Genomic DNA, 21,183 nt, shown 5'->3' on the forward strand with positions numbered 1-21,183 from the left:
TAGAAAAATATTATTTGGAATTGATATTCCATTGATTCCTATTTGGTATGCTGTATATCCATCAAGTACAACATGTTATCATGTATTTTTTCAGAAGATGTTATTATATAGGTGCAGAAATATTTTGGGATGCTGAAAAATTTGAATGAATGTAAAGGTTCATAAAAGTGAGTTCTTTTATGCTCTTTTAATTTAATTTGTTGTCCTGTAATTCCAGTTCCCAAAAAATTAATCTAATGCATCTTTTTCTTCAAGTTAGTTAAGTATATAAGCTAAACAGAGGTGTTTAGTAAAAATAAAACAAACAACTAAGCAAAAATGACTAAGATGAAAAGCTAATTCGTCTTCATGTGTTGACACTAATTTCAGAAGATTTTCTCTTGTTTTTAAAGGATAGTCCTTCAGTTTTGATATTTGGTTACAACAAATGAAAAGGAGATATATAGAGGTCTTTTTTAGTTAGAGGGTTTTTTGTTAGGTTGGGGGGCAGTGGGGTTTAAAACATTTTAGCTTGTTTATGTAGTAGAATTGAATTGTTTCATTCCTGAACACTATTACCTCTTTAGTCCCAAGTTAAATAAGATTATCAAGTTATTGTTCAGTTCTCTGTGAATGTTACTGATGCCAAGGATTCCTCATTCAGGCTTAGCAGCTCAGGAGAGCATTTTTTCAGCTTCCAGTGGGAGTTCTGCACTGAAAGCAATGCAGCTGTTTCCACCTTGTGCAGGAGCAAAGCTACTAAGTTCTGCCCAACGTTAGCTCCTACAGTTTACTGTACACCAGTTTCACAAATGCTGAGAAGCATCACAGAAAGACAACTGATATTTTGGTTGCCAAGTCCATCCAGGCTCACATCCTCAGGCCTCAGCTCTGGTGCCAAGGAACCAAAAATTTGTGGCAGGAGCATCAATATCCCCAGCTCTCAGTGTGTGCATGTTGTTGGAGACAGTGACAGAGTGAAATCATGAGGTGAGGGAGGAGGTAAGGAGGTGTGTGCTGACACCGAGGTTTGACATGGTTATTAATCTGGACTAGGAAAAATAAATAAGGCCCGTTTCATCTGCACTGACTGTATGAAATAGTCCTGGAAAAAGAGGAAGGTCAGTGCAGAGAGCTGAAAGACTTTGGGGCATGAGAATATACTCTGAAATACTGTATGTATTCTTTTGACTTTTGCACAGTCCAGTGTTTCCTGTACCCCATTTGTCCTGAATAATGGGGAGTTGACTCTTATTGTCTTTATCCAAGAGAACTTTAAGGCATGCATAACTGAGTGTTTTTTTATGCTTTAGCCTTAATTTAATTTGTGAAGTATTTTTTTAATACATTAATTTTTAACATCTATTTTTGCTTGAAATATTTTGTTTTCTTGCAATGTTTTGTTTCATTTAAATGTAATAGAGGATGATCTTTTGATTCGAAATCTTCCTACAATTGAAAAGCTTAGTGGGACACCACCAGGTATTGTACTCAAAGCAGATTTATGTCTCAACTAATCATCCTAATTCACTACATCTAATAAAATTGTATTTCTTTTGAAACAAGTTTCTCTAGATGGTATCTGGCAGATACAAATGGCTTGAAATCTCAACTACTTAACAAGTTATATGTTTCTCAAATCACCGAAACTCGATATAACCACTTTTATATAATATAATCTTCTGCCTATCCCCTTCCCTGCTCCGCAGACAAGCTGAAACTTGGCCTTGCTTCTTCAGTTTGTCATTACTACTTTCTTTCAAGTAAAATGAATATGTTTTTAACTTGACAATCCTTATTCTCATAACACAAGTAGGTAAAAATGTCTGTATATTTACATAGAATACAAATCTTTGAATATAGACATAATAAAGGTAACACTTTCTTAAAATAAATTTTATTTTCATGACAGCTGTTTAGCCAATATTAAAATTGTCTGAATCTTTTTTCCTAAACTTAATTAAAACCATTTGATCAGGTTTATTCATTTGCCCTTTTTATGACCAACAATGCAGTCTTTTGCTTTGTAGTTTTGGTCTGCACCTTGAGTGTGTCAATGCAACCATTTGTATGGTTGTGTCACTAGCTCTTATGTCAGCACAGCTCAGGGGCTGGTAATGGTGGTCAGGCTGAGGTAGGTGTCAGGGCATTTAAGACAACTTTTCTGTCACTGCCAAAGGTGGTAGAACTGGAACTTTGCACTGGGCTTCAGCCTAAGCTGGAGCCATGACACCTTGGTGCAGCTCTGTGATATCCTGTTCCTCTGAGACCTCACAGCAGACATGGAAGACCCTGAAGCTGGATATTGCTGCATTGAATTGTATTTTCAGCAGCAAGGTGACAAAAGGATGACTTCCAGAGTTAGATTAAGCAGTTATGTTTGTTTTATGGAATGGAATGGTAGAATCATGAAGGTTGGAAAAATCCCCCAAGATCATCAACTATTGACCAATCACTACCATGCTAATTAAACCATGCTAAGTGCTCCAGTTGTTTCTTGAACACCTCCAGGGACAGTGACTCCACTGCCTCCATGGGCAGCCCATTCTAAGTGGAGAAATTCTTCCTGATGTCCAACCTGAACCTTCCCTGGCACAGCTTAAGGCCATATCCTCTTATTCTGTCAGTAGTTTCCTGTGAGATAAGGCTGACTCACACCCTTGCTCCTTTCAGGTCACTGTAGAGAGTAATAAGGTCTCCTCTCCAGGCTGAACAACCCCAGCTCCTTCAGCTGCTCCTCATAGGACTTACTCTCTAGACCCTTCATCAGCTCTGTTGCCCTTCTCTGGACACACTCCAGCACCTCAATGTCCTTCTAGGAGTGAGGGGTCCAGAACTGGACACGGTGTTCAAGGTGCGGCCTCACCAGTGCTGAGTACAGGGGGACAATCACTGCCCTGGTCCTGCTGGACACACTACTGCTGATATAGGCCAGGATGTCACTGGCCTTCTCGGCCATCTGGGCACACTGCTGGCTCATGGTCAGCCACTGTGGACCAGCACCCCCAGGTCCTTTTCTGCCAGGCAGCTTTCCAGCCACTCTTCACCCAGCCTGTAGCACTGCCTGGGGCTGTTGTGACCCAAAGGCAAGAGCTGGTACTTGGCCATATTGAATTTATAGCAATTTATTTGTTTCCATTTATTGGTTTTTAGGAGAATGCATAGATTTTTATGAATCAAAGAGTGACCAACAGTGGAAACAGAGCACGTAAAAGAGAAGATATCTCATTTGTAATCCCCAAAATAGAACTCAGAGAAATATGTATTTGCTGTGGTGTTTCCTAAAAAAAAGTAAAAACAATGTTAGTATTTCTAATGAATTTCACTCTTCAGTCAAGAAAGCAGTATTTGTCTTTTACCAATAGGAATAATAATTGATATATCTGCATTACTTGCATGATATTCAAATATCAATATAAAAATGTACACAAGGCCATTAAGTAAAAAATTTTAAAATAATTTATACTCCTGTATGCAAGGTAATCCAGTCTGCTCTGCAATTGTTTGTTGTTCCTTTTTAAACTGGGGGAAAAAGACAATAGAATAGCTCAGCAACTGTATTACTACCTTCATTGAGTGCATATTTTGGCTTTAGTGAAGAATAATTCTGGAGTTCAGTATTTCATCAAACAGAACTTCTAGTTCATCAAACAGAACTTCATTATTTTATTGCATGTTTGCTTCTTGAAATAATGATTTCTGGAATCACAACTTTTATTGGTCATTTTCAGGGAGAGAAAAAACTTTGAAACATGATCCATGTATTGTCTAACCTACTGTTCACATTGAGAAAAACTAAATAAATCTGTTTTGTAGCCAGCATCATAATAGTTCATTCTTCTAAGAATTTTTGGTTTTCAGCAGCTGTGACTAGATCTTTTTGATCTAAAGAGGCCTAAATGTTGCACAAATGTTTTCATGGTGCTGAGAAGCATTCTGAACATTTTACTGTCTTAGGTAAGAAATTGTGATGTATGAGAATGAGGTATGAGGTAGAATTAGACCAACTTCTGTCTTTTGCTCTCTTTTTGTTACTACTTCATTTACTTATCTCTGAATTTAAGGTTTAATATGAGATATTAGTTCTTCTGTGAAGAACAAGGTCATACCTTACTTTTTGCTTCTGAAAGAGCTCAGGAAGGACAGCCACTGTTTTAAAGTAAATAAGTTTAATATGCCATGAGCAGTATTATATAGAAGCATTTTGTTTCTGCTTTATGATATGAAAGAGAAATTTCTCAATTTGCTTATGAAAAGATGAAGACTGTGCCTCCTTTGTGGTAGATAATACTGTGTGGTACAGGCCACTTTAGCAGTGGGACAAAAAAAATTAGTAAGATGCTCTCTACTACGCTGCTTCACTAATGAAAAAGACAAAACTTCCAGTATTGTCTTTTATATTCAGTACACATGTAGAAAATTTGTGAAAAATAAAATCCAGTGACAACCTATTTCATCAGTTGTTTATACAACAAATTATTTCAAAATGCCTTAGCATGAGATCTGAGTTGATTTTTGCATTTCTGTATTGGAATTGTGTTGTGTTGGCACAAGAAAAAAAAAATGAAGACTTCTCCAACAATTTCTGGTTGGGAATTGTAATGTTTATTGGCTGAAAAAGTTAAAAGATATTCAACAGTTCACTTATGTGGTGTAATATTGATGTATTTGCATTCAAGTTCATTCTTGTTGTAAGTAAATTCTTTGCATTTCTATGACCATTTTATCATACATTTTTCCATACAAAAAGCATACAGTAGGGGTTTTTTTTAAAGCATTCTAGTCAATGTCTTATTTCCTTTGGGTCTGTTGACTTCACTTTCACCAGTGGCCATTTTAATGCAGTGTTCCTCTGCCTCATATGTATTTCCTTGTGTCTGTCTACATAATCTACTGATAGCCCTGTGTTCCTGATTGTACAATTGTACTGTACTATTTTTATGTATTTCTACATACTTTTCAAGTAATACTTCAGATGCTGCTGTGACCTTGATGGCAGTAACCTCTAGTGAAAATTACAGATGTAGTCAACCATTCTGAAATCTATCGCTAAGCTTTTTGAAAATTAAATCTATACACTGTATGTATTCTAGGTGTTTCACGTGGTCCCAGCCCTGTCAGCCTTGGAAACCAGGACACCTTGCCTGTTGCAGTAGCCCTTACTGAATCTGTTAACGCCTACTTTAAAGGAGCAGATCCCACAAAGTTAGTTAAATAGTGAATTGTTTTGAATGTAATAAGTTACAATAAGAAAAGACACTGAGTCTATTTGTTATATTTTGGGGGAAAATGTAATACCTTAGGAGGGGGATTCAAAATGGGTTTTTTCCCCTGGTATAAATGACAAGAGTGGCTTATTGCTCTGTGCTGGCCTACATCCTGCTAGGAGTTCATATATACCTACTTTACAGAAATGTGTTCACACTGAGAATGACAAGGATATTTATCATGTACTACATGTAAATTTGGACAGATATAAGCACCTCATTCCCTCTGTCACATCCCTTGCTATGCTACTTAGGCCTTGCCTAAGCATAGCTGTACCATGTTTTCAAAGCCCAAAACATATCCACCAAGACTACTGTATGCTTAAGCAGTTAAACTTCTTTTCTTTACTTATTTCATCTTACTTCCAAATTGAAAGTGACAGTACATTGTCACATTGCCCTCATTTGAGATTGATTTTCTGGTTTTAATTCAGTTCATCAGATAGTGCAAATACAATGTTTGCTTTAAAATTAATATTAAAACTAGGCAATTAATGAGTTGCAATGAAACTGATGTTTTCATTCTCTTTTAGATGTATTGTGAAGATTACTGGTGATATGACAATATCATTCCCAAGTGGGATTATTAAAGTCTTCACCAGCAACCCATCTCCTGCTGTGCTCTGCTTCAGGGTAAAAAACACAAGCAAACTAGAACAGATTCTTCCAAATGCACAACTTGTATACAGGTTTTGTATTTTTTTTTTACATAATTTTAAACTACATGATTTATAAAATATGAGTTGTACGTGTAAATCAGAATTCTTTATAGAATTCTGGTTGATTTACTTACATATAATTATTTTCTTGAATTAATCGTTTGGCTTAGTTCTCTGCACTGTCATCATTAAAAATCTCAGTGATTACTTGCCTTGAAACTTGTGCTGATATAACAGGAGCCATAGAAAATATTTTGTAATTTTAGCTGTGCATTGTATAATTTATATTTATGCATTTTATAAATTATTTTTATATACAGTAGTAACTATAGTAACTATGGTAGAAACAGTAGCCTTAAATGGAAAACAAATAGTAGGAGCCTTAAATGGAAAACAAGGAGTAGGAGCTTCACCTACTCTTATTTGTCACCTATGAGTGTATTTTTAAACTAAATAATTTCTGCACTAATCAGATTCATTACATAACTGTCTCTCAGACATGTAGCAGCATGCTTGGGAGAATTTGTAAGAAAAAAGTTTGCTGATTGAGTAGGGTTATTGTTGAAATCACACTTGGAGATATTGTTTTTTAAAAAATTAGGAAAAGCTGGAATTTTTTAGCAGAGATATGTTCCAGAGATATGTTCTATTTCATTTATTGGAGAAATTTTTTGAAAACTAGTTAAATGCTTTTAAATGCAGAATTTTTTAAATTACTGAAATAATGAATCAAACCATATGCATCTGGGTTTTTTAATTTAATTTCATTTTGATCATTCATTCTTAACATAAGGAATGATTCATGTCAACATTAAATTGCTGTTTGACATGACAGTTTAAAACTGAAATGTTAGCAGAGCTGTATTTGACAGAGTGAATTATACTGAAAAAGCACTTTTTTCAAATTGTTAAAATGTCTAGTATTCTTGTTTGAGTGGTGTAATACCTCACTCCTGATTGGTGATCTTTCTTTGTAGTGATCAGTCACAAAGTGACTCCAGTACTAAGGATTTTTGGATGAACATGCAAGCTATAACTGTCTACCTCAAGAAATTATCAGAGCAGAATCCATCTGCATCCTATTACAATGTGGATGTTTTAAAGTATCAGGTAAACACTTTTTTTTCCTTTGGAATTTTTTAAGGCATTCCAGATCTGATATCTACCCCAAAATTAAAAGAATAATTCTTTGTCTGCCAGAATGCAGATGAACTGTCATCCCTCATCTAGACCAGTTCTGGGTATGTCACTGCTTACAATGCCTAGACTCTGCCTAGGCTTAACACATTCCTGCTATGCTTCATGTCATTCATTTGGATTCAGGACCTGTTTCAGCTTGCTTATGCACCAGTCCAATTCATGCATGCAAGCTTCAAACACTGCTTTTTTTTTTTTATATTAGCAAAATCAAATTTTCCTTTAAGATTTGGTGGGGGCTTGTTTTAGTTTGTACTTGTACTGTCTTTGATTTTACAATTGCCTAAGTTTAGGATGCTGTAGCTGATGAATTTTAATATATGGTAATGGATTCCAACTGAAAGAGAGAGTAGGTTCAGATTAGGTATTGGGAAAAAAATTCTTTACTCGGCAGGTGGTGAATTACTGGCACAGGTTGCCCAGACAAGTTATAGATGCCCCATCCCTGGAAGTGTTCAAGGCCAAGCTGTATAGGCCTTTGAGCCTGGTGTACTGAAAGTTACCTGTGCCTATGGTGAGGGAGGGTTGGTACTATTTGTTCTTTAAGGTCCCTTCCAACCCAAAGCATTCTGTGATTCTATTTGAGAACATAAGACATTCTGACCTCTCACAGTATAATAAAACAGGAGTAGTCAGAATGGAGTTACTAAGGGAAAGTCATGCTTGACCAAGCTGATAAACTTCTGTGATGACATAACTGCCCCAGTGGATGAAGGTAGAGCAGTAGATATTGTCTACTTAGACTTGAAGAGGGCTTTCAACACTGTCTCCTGCAGAATCCTTACAGAGAAGTTGGTGAAGTACAGGCTGGATGAGCAGACACTGAAGTGAAAACTGGCTGAACAGTTGGGCCCACCAAGTGGCATGAAGTCTAGCTGGAGGCTGTTAACTAGGACTAAACTCCAGGGGTCAATACTGATTTTACCATTTAATAGCTTCATTAATGATCTGGATGATGGGGCAGTGTACCCCTGGCAAGTTCGCTGAAAACACTGAACAGAAATGACCCTCTGGATACACCAGAGGGTCATTTTGCCCTCCAGAGGGAGCTCAACAGGCTGCAGAAATGGGCTGAAAGGAGTCTCATGAAGTTCAACAAGCAGTGCACCTGTGGTGGAACAACTCCATGCAACCAGCTGGAAAGCAGCTTGGCAGAAAAGGACCTGGGAGACACTGTGTTGAACATGAGCCAACCAACCTGTCCTTGCTGCAAAGGCAGCAGATGGTCTCCTGGGCTGCACTAGGCAAAGTATTGCTAGTAGGTCAAGGAAGAGGATTCTTCGCCTCCACTCAGCACTGGTGAGGCCACACCTGGAGTGCTGTGTCCAGTTCTGGGTTGCCCATTGCAAGTGAGACTGGAGAGAGCTCAGTGAAGAGCCACAGAGATGATGATGGGACTGGAGTATCTCTCCCATGAGGAAAGGCTGAGCCTGGAGAAGGGAAAGTTCAGGGAAACCTCATCAATATGTATAAATACCTGAGGGAGAATGCACAGAGGACAAAGCTGGGCTGTTTTCACTGGTGCCCAGTGACAGAACCAGAGGCATGCTGAAGCACAGGAAATTCCCTTTGAACAGCCAGAAACATTTTTCTCCTGTGACGGTGACTGAGCACTGGCACAGGTTGCCTAGGGGAGTGGTGAAGTCTCTGTCCTTGCAAGTGTTCAGAAGTTATCTGCACATGGTCCTGGGCAGCTGGTTCAAGATGGCCCTGCTTGAGCAGGAGAGTTGGACCAGACAACCTCTGGGAGGTTCCTGTCAACCTCAGCCATTGTGTGAATCAGTGAGATATGTTCTGGCTGTTAATAAAAAGCCTTTGTGAATATTCAAGGCAGATTCACCTCAATGGAGAATGAATCTGGGGCAGGGATATGCCTGCATTGAAATGTCTGGATATCCGAGACAACTGTACCCACAAAAACACCCTGAAAATAAGCTGTCAGTCTACCTATTCATACCATTGTAGTTTCCACATCCTCCCAATATGGTCTAAAATCTTGGTATACTGAATCTACAAAAAGCATGTTAGGCACATAGAATTCCTGAGAAAAATGGAAGGAACAAAACATTTCTTTAGTTGGCTGAGATGAATACTGTGGATTCTTTGTGGAAAAATGAGGCACTGGCACATGGAAGCCCAGGCAGAGAGAAAAGGTTCTGGGCTGCCAAGGAAAGGTGAGAGTGTGCACCAGGACATAGAAGCTTCCTCAGATAGGCTGAGAACATGATAGAGGTGCATCAGGACAGTAGCACAAGCTTAGCTACAGAAATGGCATTCAACCTTCTGCAGCAGGAAAATAATGCTTTGAATAGGTAAGAACTATTTTGCTGGCTGCCTGTCCCATGATGACAGGTGTTGTTGTCTGCTGCTGGCTGCTTGGGCAGCTAAATTGGCATGGCACACAACTGCTATGGTTGAAGTCATTTTGCTGCAAGCATGCTTGTGTAAGGCAGAACACAAGACAAAAACAAAGCTTACAAAATGTTATAAAAGTAAGAACAGGGAGGAACCTCATAGGCCAGAAGGAGTTTAAACCTTTTCTTTAACTATTTCATTTAAAATTAAAATAACAAAAATTCCTTTTGGCTGCAACATTCTTCAGAATTCTGTGATTAAGGACTCTAAGGTCAGTTGTTCTCTTGATATTTTGTCAGTATTTAGAGTTGTGTTTGTTACAGTCATCCCCTAATTCTGCCTAAAAGGGGAATATTTTAATTAAGCTGCTGTCAATGGTTTATTCTTTCACAGGTATCTTCAAATGGCATACAGTCTACTCCATTGAATCTTGCAACTTACTGGAAATGTGATGCTAGCACTACTGATGTGAGAGTGGATTATAAATACAATCCAGAGTCTATGAATGTGCCTGGTATGCTGTCTAATGTCCAGGTTGTGGTACCAGTAGATGGAGGAGTAATAAACATGCAGTCACTTCCACCTGCAAAATGGTAATTTTAATACTTTCAGTACTTTTTTCAGATTCATTTCAGTGCACTCACTGATGTCATAGGCAAAAAAATTTCATAGGAAAAAACAGCAATATGTGTAGTATCAAGTGTATAGATATTTTCTGGTCTGAAACAGATCACATGCAGCTAGTTCATATAGACTAAAATGAGACAATATGCACCCATCCCAGATGTGTAATAACACAATCCCATTATGAAATTTCCAATGTTTGCTTTCTTTTGGCCAATAGATAGGATAGACAATTTTAATACAGTAATTTGAAATGGATAAAAACCAATTTGTGCATGTGTGTATAAATATATTCATATATATGGATTATATAAAGTATCAGAAATGCAGTTCTTAAGAAGATTTCCTGATTGTTTAAAACAAACCTCAGTAACTGAGGAGCTCTCCATGGGCCAGTTAGCATTGTCTCTCAGTTCAAGTGCAATGCAGATTATGATCCAACTAGGAGCTATCTGCTACCACTTTATAAGCTGCATTTAAAGTAACACTTAGAAGTGAAACATAGATCTTGAGTAGTTACATTACTACAAGTTTGTGAAAACAAGCAGAGCAGTACAGCCCTGGTGCAAAAGCAGAATTCAATCACTGTGCCTGTGTTTTGGTGTCACGTAAGAACTTACCCAGCTGCAATATAAATCCTGGACAGTTTATTTTGAAGAGGATCTTTTTAACATGAAGAAGTCAAAGAATACCAAATTGAAGGAAGTCAGGCTTTGTTAACATTGTTTCTTCTCGATCAGTTTACCTTAAAAAGCAAGGCTTAGAAGAAAAATAAACCTCTATCAGGTAGATTCTGATGTTTCTGGAGGCAACACATTTAAAGGTGTTAATTGGACAAAGTAGTAATACAGTATCATTTTAAGTGAAGAAAAATCCTGGGCAGGACCAAATCTTTCTTAACTTGGTATTTCAAGGAAATGTTACTTTTAACCAAGATCTTAAGCTTATTCTAAGCAAGGACAGGTTCAGAATCCTGCCTGAACAACATGACTACACTGTCTGGTGAAGCCCATCTCCCTGCCCATAAACCCCTCTATAATGAAGCCTGAGTGAAAGCAGGAACAGCCACCCAGAAGACCTAGTGTCAGCTAGGGAAGACTTAGTGACAGTTGCATTACTGATTCATCAGATTAGGAAATTTGAGTCCAAATTCTCTCTTTCACCTAGGCAGGTACCAAAAGTCAGAATTTTGAGCCTAGCAAGCTGACCAAAAAAAAAAATAAAAAATTCAGTTATGTCCCAGGCAGCTCTAGTATTTGTGTTGTGCTACCTGCTTGGTCTAGTGGGTTAGGTGGTGGGGTTTTGGTCTTTTTTTAGAAATAAATGCTTTATGTCTTGACCTCTTGTGAGTAAGTGCTACCATCTGTGCTACTTATGTGAGCATTTCAGTCCTGCTGCATCAATGCCAAGAGCAATTTCAAACCTATCAGCACTTCATGCTGCTCACGGCTATAAGTTGTTGACTTTCCTTTGATGGAAGTGCTGGAAAGTGCTCCGGGAGTTAAAATGCCCTGTCAGCTTAGAGACTCTTGTGCTTGGTGCCCTTCGCTGCCCCTTTACAGTGTCTGAAGTTAGCTTAAACAGTGTGTCACACCAATTAGTTTTACTAGAATGGAAATGGAATAAATTTCATGGTTCCAGGACTCTCACAAAGGGGAGAGCAATCAAGATTGCTCCCCCTCCTACCATCATCATGAAGCATAAGGCATAGCTTCCAAACTACTTCCAGGGTAACTTACCCTTTGAGACTGCAGAGGATCTTGAATTTTAGAGCTGTCCCCCAAACCACCACAAGAGCCATAGGTGGGAACATAGCACAGTGTTAAATGTATAAAAAAGTGTTGTATAAGATGTATAAAGAAGTGTATACTTCTGTTCCATTGTTCTGGAACAATGGAGACGCTCCCTTCTCTTTTCCTCTTTTCCTACTGCAGTTTTCCACAGACTTACCTTAAAATGAGCAAATATTTTTTATAGACCTCCATTTAGAAATGTCTGTAACATACCAGTGCAATCAAGGGAAATAATGTGCTAAAACTGGTGCCTATAACTAATTTACCGTTCTCTTACAGGAATGCAGACCAGATGAAAGCATATTGGAAAATATCTAGCATTTCAGAGAAGTCTGAGAATGGAGGCAAGTTATACTTTTTTGTTTTCTTGTACAGAAAATTTTAATAGTAAAAAAGTAATCATTGTAGCTTCTACACCCTCGTGCCTCTTTACACATTTTCTCATGCTGTATCCTATTTAGCAGTTTGTTGCCTTGTCAATTAATTGTCTTCTGAGAGATTCCATTAATAGTGAGATGTCAAAATATAAATTTATTAATGAGCTATACAATGGAAAATAATGAAGTCCCCTGAAAGCAGTTAGCTCTAAAATGGAGTTTAGATCAGGTAGAAAATTATTGCATTCATGTTATTTGGAAGCGAGCAGTTATTCAAATGAAAATAGGTTTAATATCCACACACAGATAATTTAAATAAATTTGAAGAAGGTAAGTGGAAGAACTGTAGGAAAGAAAAAAAATAATCCAGAAATTGTGTGCTGAGATAGATGATTCTTGACCAACATTTTGAGTCTTGGTTTTGACCATAATGACTCTAGGAAAAAAATGAATCTATGCACATCTGATGAGAGTAGTAATTTATACAGTTTTGTGTAAGGTACCAATAGTTGTCCTCTGCCCAGCTGCTTTTCTCTGAGCTCCAGTTGATGTCACAGCCCTTACAGTCTCTGCAGGTGCAATATTTTTCTGAAGTAGTACAGGAACCAAAGGCAAGCATCTCATCCTCAAAGCCTCTGTGGAGAAATGAACTCTAGTGTAAAGGAAAGGCCTTTATCCTATTAAGAATTTAGTGAAGAGTATTGTGAAAGCACAGATTTGCTTGTAAATGTGACTGGTTTCATCTAAAAATCACAAGCCTGAAAAGGGAAGATGATCTCTATTCCTGCAAAGGCTGCAAGGTTGTGATTATCATTCAAACAAAATCAGAGAGAATTTTATTGGACAGAGGTGGTTACTGTAGTCTAGTGGACTTTGTCCTTCACTGACCTCACAGTTCTTTTCTGTCTGTCTTCTATTAAGATTACATAGAAATAGCCCTCTTTTTTTCCTCCCTCCTTTCCTTTTCCAATCTGTGCAGCTTCTTTTAAAAGAAAAAAATCATACTGAAAGGCAGATGCAGCAACTTTGCACCTGCAGAGCATACGTAAAATCGGCTGTTAGTGATATGATTTGCACCTTGTGTGTTGACAACAGACTTGCACATATTCCACTATTTCAGCTATATTCCTTCTCTTCCCACCATCTTTCTTCATCTTTTCTTTGAGTATATACACAATAGTAATCTCAAGGTAGTGTTTAAGAGGAAGTAACAATATGCTGGTCCTACACTTACAGAAACGGAGAGAGAAGTTTCACAAACGCTGTCAATATTAGGACAAATGTCTTGAAGTCTTGATGGATAGTGATAAAATGTTTTGGGGTCTTTTATGGTCCAACACATTATGTAATCTGTCAGTTGGAGAGAGATAAAACAAACTTTCAAAGCACTTGAATATATGAGTTTCAGTACTTACAGTGGAAAGAAGTTCCAGTTTAGTCAAAATACAACAGACCTACTGAAGAAATAAAATTGGTCTTAAGCTAAATTTATCAAAAACAAGCCACTGCATAAAAGACATTAATTTAGTACCGGCTTTTACCTCAGTAACGTTTCAGTTACTAATTAGCTTTGTCCTTTAGCAGTTCCTATTGACTAGGAATAGCAAGTTGTTTTACAGAAGTAAAAATACTTGACATTTGTTATTCCATTATTAATTATTTAAATCTCATTTTTCCCAGCATACTTTTGCAAGAACAAGAAAAGACTTGTTTAAAAACTAGAAACTAGCAACAATGTGGGTTTTTTTAAATGCCTTTCATTGACTACAGAAATGTACTTGAAGTAATTTTGACCTATTGATGCTTTGTAATAATATCAAGGTGATGACACTTCACCAGTGTCTCTGAAAAAATCAACTGAAATTTGTGAGGAAAAGTATTTAATCAGACCTTTTCTTTATTAGAAAAAGAGTAATTTCTTTCCTCTGGGTACATTACTGTATAGCTGCATTTCTTCAATGGTTTCGTTCCTGCACTTTCATGCAGACAGACCATGACAATTTTTAAGTATTCTGAAATACTTTCAAATCTGCTACTGAAAAGCAGATATGTCCCACTTATCTATATATCAGACAGTTTCTACCATGAGATAGCTGGTATTAAGTACTTACAGACCAGCAAACATAAATTATGATTACAGGGACCAATCAGGTATTTTAAGTCATTAAGTAATTACTAGGCTGTCTGATGCACACGTTCTGTGTATGTGTTCCTCTTTAAATCATTCACTAATGTCACTGATTTAAATGTGTATTTTTTCTCTTTAAATCATTCCCTGGTCATTGTCTTAAACAGAGTATTGGAAAAAACAGACTTGTCCTCTCATCTCTTTTGAAAATTTGTGTAGGACTGCCAATAGGAATAGGTCTCAAAGGTCACAATGTTAGTTACACTTCTTACTACTAAGAATTTTGGGAGATCCTTTTGTTCTTGCAAAACAACCAACTTTTCAGTTTTGTTTTTATAGGTTCTGGATCCCTCAGGGCAAAATTTGAACTTTCAGGAGGACCCAGTAAACCAGCAACACTTGCAGTGCAATTCATCAGTGAAGGAAGCACCCTTTCAGGAGTAGATGTGGAGCTTGTAGGCACTGGCTATCGGCTTTCCCTTCTCAAGAAGAGATTTGCCACTGGTAAGACACTAAAATGCTTATATATTCAAATTATTATTATACATTCTGTAGTGTTAAATTCTAAAATATGATACTGTTAAATGAGTGATGATGTGTAAATAGTTACTTTTCATTAAAACATCTCTGACAAGTGTTTCATAGGTTTTTTGTTTTTCCATAGTTACTCAAACTGCTCCAAGGAAAGTACTGACAAAATGTGGTTTATCTACTGACTGCAAAAAAACCTACCTTTGTTTTTCAGGACGGTATATGGCAGACTGTTGATGTACCTGTGAAAGTCATCGGATCAAAGGAGTGCAAGAAACCCACTCCGCCCTCTCTACTTTTCAAACACTATTTTAATACGCATTAATTTTTCCAAAATGTTATTTACTTTGAGGCTAAACTACAGAAAGTAAATGCACTTTTGAAAGTCAATTTGAAAACTTTTTATTACTTTACAATAGCACTGAAGTTAACTTCAACACTGTCTGTAAATGATCAACTGCAATATTTGGGATAATTTGTTGACAGTTTAGTAAATTTATATAGATGAAGTCAAAATAGTAATCCACAGCTGTAATGAAAGTATGAAACTGTATGTTGTACTGTAAACATTAAACCTAAAATGTAGGACAGCAAGTAAGAAATATTTGAGCTTTCCATAACTAATATTAATTTTTCAGATTCTTTAATTGCCAGCTTTTAATTGCCAGTTTTTAAAGATAGCAGAGGCTAAGTCTCGTGTAGTTCTTCTGTCCACCGATGCCACAAAACCAGCTGAGTTAGAGATGTATAAAGGAAAAGTAACTTCATTCCCCTGTATCATATATTATTAACATGTAAGTTGTTTTATAAAGGGGGTTTTTTCCCTAAGTGCAATGTGTTACAAAATTGCAAAACGCAGCAGAGATTTCCTTCTGCAGTTGGTAAATTTTTTGGGCGTTGTGATTGCGACGCTGTAGATTTTAATTTATTTTTATATGAATTGCATAACAATTGTGCCTTTCAAAAAAGCCTGTGCCTATCCAATTTGATATTCACGTGCCTCATTTCCTTTTTCAGAGTTTAGCTCTTCATGAAGAAAGCATGATATTTGTATTATACATACAATTTTATAAAAATTCCTTTCACTGGGATTTATTTCAAAGGCAGATTTGCAAATAATGGAGTTTGTTTTAAAAGATGTTTAAAATATTGAATTACTTCCTCATGGGGTAACCACAATAAAATGTGGCTGTAGTAAAGGGAGATGCATCATTCAGGACTCAGAAACTTTCATTAAGTAACTTTATTGTCACCAAAGATGAGAATCCTGAAAAATTACTGAAGACAGTAAAAGCAAACTCTAGAAGCAAACAGCATTACTCTTCACTTTGACTGTAAGTCTTTAGACTTTGAGTGCTTTTGGGGATGTGTGATGTGAAAGTTCTCATAGTACTTTGGGAGGAGTATTTTATGGCAGCATTATGACAAATACTGACTTGTCCATTAATTTTTTTCTATAACTACCAATTTTAATATTTCTATTGTCATCTAATCTGCTTGCCACAGCCTAGGCAGAGGGAAGTGACATCATTAATATTTTTTAAAGCAAGTCAGTAATTTAGAAAATCTTTTATGTATTTATATTATCAAGGGGGTTTTTTTAGTGCTGAAATCAAAAGCATTGGGGCAAGATAATTCAATAATCTTCATAGAGGAATTTCAAATGAATATTTAGAGTACTAGTATCTATTTCAAATTCTCTGTTAAAACAGTAAAATGTGCTCGAGTTAATTCATGCAAAGCCAGTAGTGAAATGAACTGCTGAAGCTTTACAAGAAATAATGCCTTTGTAGAGGCTACACAAATTCTAATGTACACTACACACTTTTGCAGATGAGAATTCCATTGTTAATACTAAGAACATACTGTGCTGTAGATTTGATTGGAAGAGTATATTTGGCTCCTAATTTGCTAATCTTATTGGTGGTGAATTTATAACTCCTAAAATGGTACAGTGTTTTTACTGGAATTTAAATTGTAAACCGCTTTGTAATCAAACTGATTAATGTGACAATATTTCATAAATGAAAACCAAACTGTTATTTCAATTTCTAATCAAGTATTACTTTAATTCCTAAGTTAAATGAAGTAGTTAATGTTTCAGCACTTTTAAACTAGCCTTCATTCAGATGTTTTTACATACATTTGTGTTGGGTGCAGGTTACAATTTTGAAGCCATACAAGTTTATATCGCATTTTTGTAAAGAAACTCAAGAACAATGTAAAAAGTACATGTAGCTATCTGATATTAAAAAGAAGTATGTAGCAAGCTGGTTCTTGCCTGTGTATACAGCAATATCCCTTGTAGCTGCCTCCTAAGAAAATTAATTTGTAAACACAACTCTAAAGGATCTGAATTTTTATGAATTGTTGCTACATCAGACTGTAAATTAGAGCATACAAGTTTATCTTACAAAAATTGTAAATACTTCAGAATTTTCATAAAATGTAAATTTTAAAAAATTTGCACCCATAATAAACATGTAATATATAATTTAAAGACTGATTTATATTGCCTGTACTTTTGCAGTTAGTTCCGCAGATCTTCTAAGCAGTAAGGTAATACAGCAAAACTATGCCTATATTGAACATTTTAAAAGTGTTAATTGATTTTAAGTGGTAGAGGGTAGAGATAATTATGAACTCTTATATATTTAAAAACACCACAGAGAAAGTGAATGGAAAGATGACTTCTACAAAGAGTTGCATCCTTACTAAACTGGAATGCCTGAGATGTCTATAATGGCCCATGCCTTTACTCAACTGATATGATTAACTAATAAATTAGATTAGGCAAATCTGCAGATATTTTGAGAAAAATCTCAACTTTGTAGACATGAGCTGCTCTTTGTAAATAGTGCTATCAAATGCTATACATTCCCTGTCTTTCTTAATAACCCTATATTTTGTTGTGTCTGCAAGAAAAGAATTAGTGACAAGATTAAAGTAATTCCTCCTGATTTCTTAGGTTCTACTAGTCAAAAAGAGTAGGCAATTTACACACTGCTTCAGCAGCCCTTCTAAGCTTTGGGCATAGGAGCAAAAGTTGAAACTGAACAGATGTGCTTGAATCTGTTTGTTTCCTACTAATCCCAAGGCTTACAGAAGTTTCATAAATAATGACTTATTAAATTGACTTTCTCAGCTGGTTGAATATCACTGCAATAGAGGTACCATCTTGTCGCACAGGGAAGCAATAGTCCAAGGGCTTGATTCTAATCGTCTGCGGGCAGGCAGGAGTGAAGAATGCGAGTGCTCGGTGCTCAGGCTGAGTGGTCCTTCTAACCCAGTAGTCTGTCTTCAGCAGTGGCCAGAGAACAGGCTAGAGCCTCAGAGAGCTCACATGACATTTGCTTTCTGCTCCCCCAGGATCCTGAGTTATTTTTTAGGGATGTTAAAGGGTGCTGCCCAATTCTTTTAATATTCATTGAACTTAAAGTGCAACAGATTCGACAGAGACTGCTCTGGCATGTCTGTTAACATTTGACTTGTGCCCATGTACTCCTCATAACTACTGCAAACTGGATCTACACTGCTCAAGCAGATTTTTGATTATTTAAGTACATGATCAGGTAGTTTTTCAGGCAAACCTGACTACCTCTACCACTGCAAAATAACATTTATGTAGGGTATTTGGAGGAGGTAAACTATTTGATTAAGAATTGAAACAGCAGGAGAATTACAACCGTGTTGAGTTTTGCTATCTAACTGGAAAGGAAGGTCTTGCATCATGCCAAAAAGGGTGACATTTCAAGTCTTGTATGTTTGTGAAGCTTAAGATAGGCATCTTAATATCTGTGTACCTTTTATTTTCATGGAATTTCTAGATAAATGGTTTCCATTTCAGTTGTTATGAAAGGGCAGTTTTACTTTAGAGCATTCAAGGAAAAAGTCAGGAATTCCTCCAAGGATAACATAAGCTAAAAACAGTTCAAGGTATTAAAGCAGTAGATCACATATTTACTGTATGGTGCCATTGATTGGACTGATTACGTCTCTCATTTGAAAACTTAATGTTTATCTTCAGCTCTACATACTATTTATTACACCACCAAATATTCCTCCTCAGCTCAGTTTGACCTCCATGCTTACTAATAGGTTGATTTTTGCGTTCTCCCTTAATTTGTTCAATAACCAATAGAAAGCATACAGTCTTAAAAGAATAAAGTAATCTTAAAGCACAAGAGGCCTCTTCTGGATTACTTATTGAACACTTAATACTTTAATTCTGCATTTTCTCTAGCTGCTTTCACTGCCCTCAGAATCCATTCTTTCTGGTTTAAATCTGGGATGGCTATTTTAATTATTGTAACCTAAAATACTATTTTTGTTTGACATTGTCCCAGCTGTATTTGTTTTTAGAAATCTTGTTCTGTAACTTTATTATTATTACTTTTATTATTATTATTACTACTACTAAAACTCAGCAGTTTTTTATAAAAATTCAATAATCATCAGACATAAATCCTGCCAAATCATTCACCACTCTGATTCAGCTTTTCCTCTTGGCATCTCCCAGGCTTCCTACTTGGAGTTCTCATTTTCTAAGTCATGTTTTCTGCTCCAGAAGATTAGCAGTGGTAATATGTTCAGTGACAACTCAATTCTTTCTCCATGCTGGTAAAGGAAGCAGCTCATTTTTACAATTGCTGGTTCTCCCCTCCAGATGTCCCCTCCTGCTTTGCTGTTTGATAAGCTACTTATATAATAACCACAGCCTTCTCTTCTGCTTCCCACTACTGTCATTGGTAGGTTATATGAATAGTCATCACTAATACAGAAATACTAAGGCTGCTCCAGTGATGACATTGCATCCAGGCCAGATGCACCAGTGCAACTTGAGAAGGAAAAAAACCCAAAACAGAACAACCCAAGCTCAGAAACTGTTATTTACCTTCCACCTGTATTGAACTCTCTTCTCTGACACGTTATACAACCATGGATTTTGACAGAGAACACACATAGCTTTCAGCCCCTGAGCACCTGATCTCATTCCTCAGTGCAAGTTTATCCTCCACAGGTCAGAATCCCTTGTCATATGTACACAAGTCCCTTCTTGCTTCTGAGCAGTTCCTAGATTGACAAAACATATTAAGTACTTAAATACCTACGTGACCACAAGAGGACTGACTGTGGTCTGCCATCTCTGCAGCTGACATCGCTCTGCAGTCTCACCAGTCTGTTCCTGTGGGCCAAATGCTGCCACATCCTTTCCCCTGCTGAAATCACGTTTCTATGCTCTGAGTCACTTGATAAGGAACAGTAGGCTGGATGTCTAACTAGTGAGATTACAGAATAAATTTAGTTTTATTTAAGGACTAAAATGCAAAAGATTTCTCAGTTTAAGGATTGCATCTTATACATCTAGGACAAGAAACTCAGCCTCAGACAAACACACTGTTACTCTGGCATAATTTCTCTAGGTATTATAGAGTAAACACTATACTCATAGGAGAGAGAAGAAGGAAATTACCGGGAAAAACAAACGTGGGCTCCAGTGTTCCCTTCAGATTAAGGGGGAGAATAGATATTTGCCACAACTTTCCCATAGAGAAGTTGAAATTAAAAAAAAAAATAAATAAAATTCAGGATGATAGGCCATTAGAGCTACTCTCTTGAAGTTTTGCAAGATGTTTGAGAAGACCTCAACCTTCTCAAAACAGAAGTTGTATCTTGAATACTGTGGGAGAGCATGGAGGATGCCTTCCCTTGTAAGAAGTGCTGCTCTGTCCACCCAGCTATGAGCTAGAACTTGGCAGTACTGCATTCAGTGCTGGGTGAGCATGGGGAGCACAGTTCACCTAAGTATCTGCCTTTGCTTATAGGCAACAATGAGTTTCCAGAGGGAGAAACGTGGAACCTCTACCCCCATTTTCCTGAGCAACCTTTCCAGATTGCTCAGGGTCGCAGCACTTTTGCCAGCTGATCCCAAGAGATACCACAAAAATGCACATTAGAATTCAGAGGGTTTTGGCAAATAGCATCTTCTAGTCTCCTCTAAGTGATCATCCATCTTAAAACAGTCCTACGGTAACCTGGTTTTGGTCAAAAAGAGTAAAACTGTAATTTGTGTTTCAGGAAGCAATTCATCCCTATGTAGGCAGGAACAGTGCACTCTCCTGCTTTTCATGCTACCGATGGTTAGGAAAAGCCAACTCTAATCACATGTTGAAAAGCAGCTTTCAAAAAATGTTACATCATTCTTTAAGTGGTGTGTGTTACCTCAACATCAGTTTATAAGCAAAAAATCTGAGTTTTACCCTTAAAGAGTCC

The 21,183-nt window shown here is 37.0% G+C and overlaps 1 protein-coding gene across 10 annotated transcripts in view; it reads left to right on the forward strand.

Annotated features, from left to right (window-relative positions):
- Positions 1-17,410, forward strand: part of FCHO2 (FCH domain only 2) — an 81,717-nt gene extending 64,307 nt beyond the window's left edge. For 5 of the 10 annotated variants that reach the window (XM_029958976.1, XM_029958979.1, XM_029958977.1 and 2 more), the window contains 7 exons: positions 5,073-5,184; positions 5,780-5,935; positions 6,883-7,015; positions 9,851-10,050; positions 12,154-12,218; positions 14,719-14,883; positions 15,125-17,410. In XM_029958976.1, the coding sequence (XP_029814836.1) occupies positions 5,073-5,184; positions 5,780-5,935; positions 6,883-7,015; positions 9,851-10,050; positions 12,154-12,218; positions 14,719-14,883; positions 15,125-15,147 (854 nt within the window). In that variant the 3' untranslated portion in view covers positions 15,148-17,410. Of the gene's footprint in view, positions 1-643; positions 982-5,072; positions 5,185-5,779; positions 5,936-6,882; positions 7,016-9,850; positions 10,051-12,153; positions 12,219-14,718; positions 14,884-15,124 lie in introns of those variants that run through there. The other 5 variants (XR_003915682.1, XR_003915681.1, XR_003915683.1 and 2 more) reach the window with 5 other exon arrangements.
- The last annotated feature ends 3,773 nt before the right edge of the window (positions 17,411-21,183 follow it).

The sequence above is a fragment of the Manacus vitellinus genome, unplaced genomic scaffold (assembly GCF_001715985.3).
Source record: "Manacus vitellinus isolate BGI_N305 unplaced genomic scaffold, ASM171598v3 scaffold_18_pilon, whole genome shotgun sequence".
NCBI classification, from domain to species: domain Eukaryota; kingdom Metazoa; phylum Chordata; class Aves; order Passeriformes; family Pipridae; genus Manacus; species Manacus vitellinus.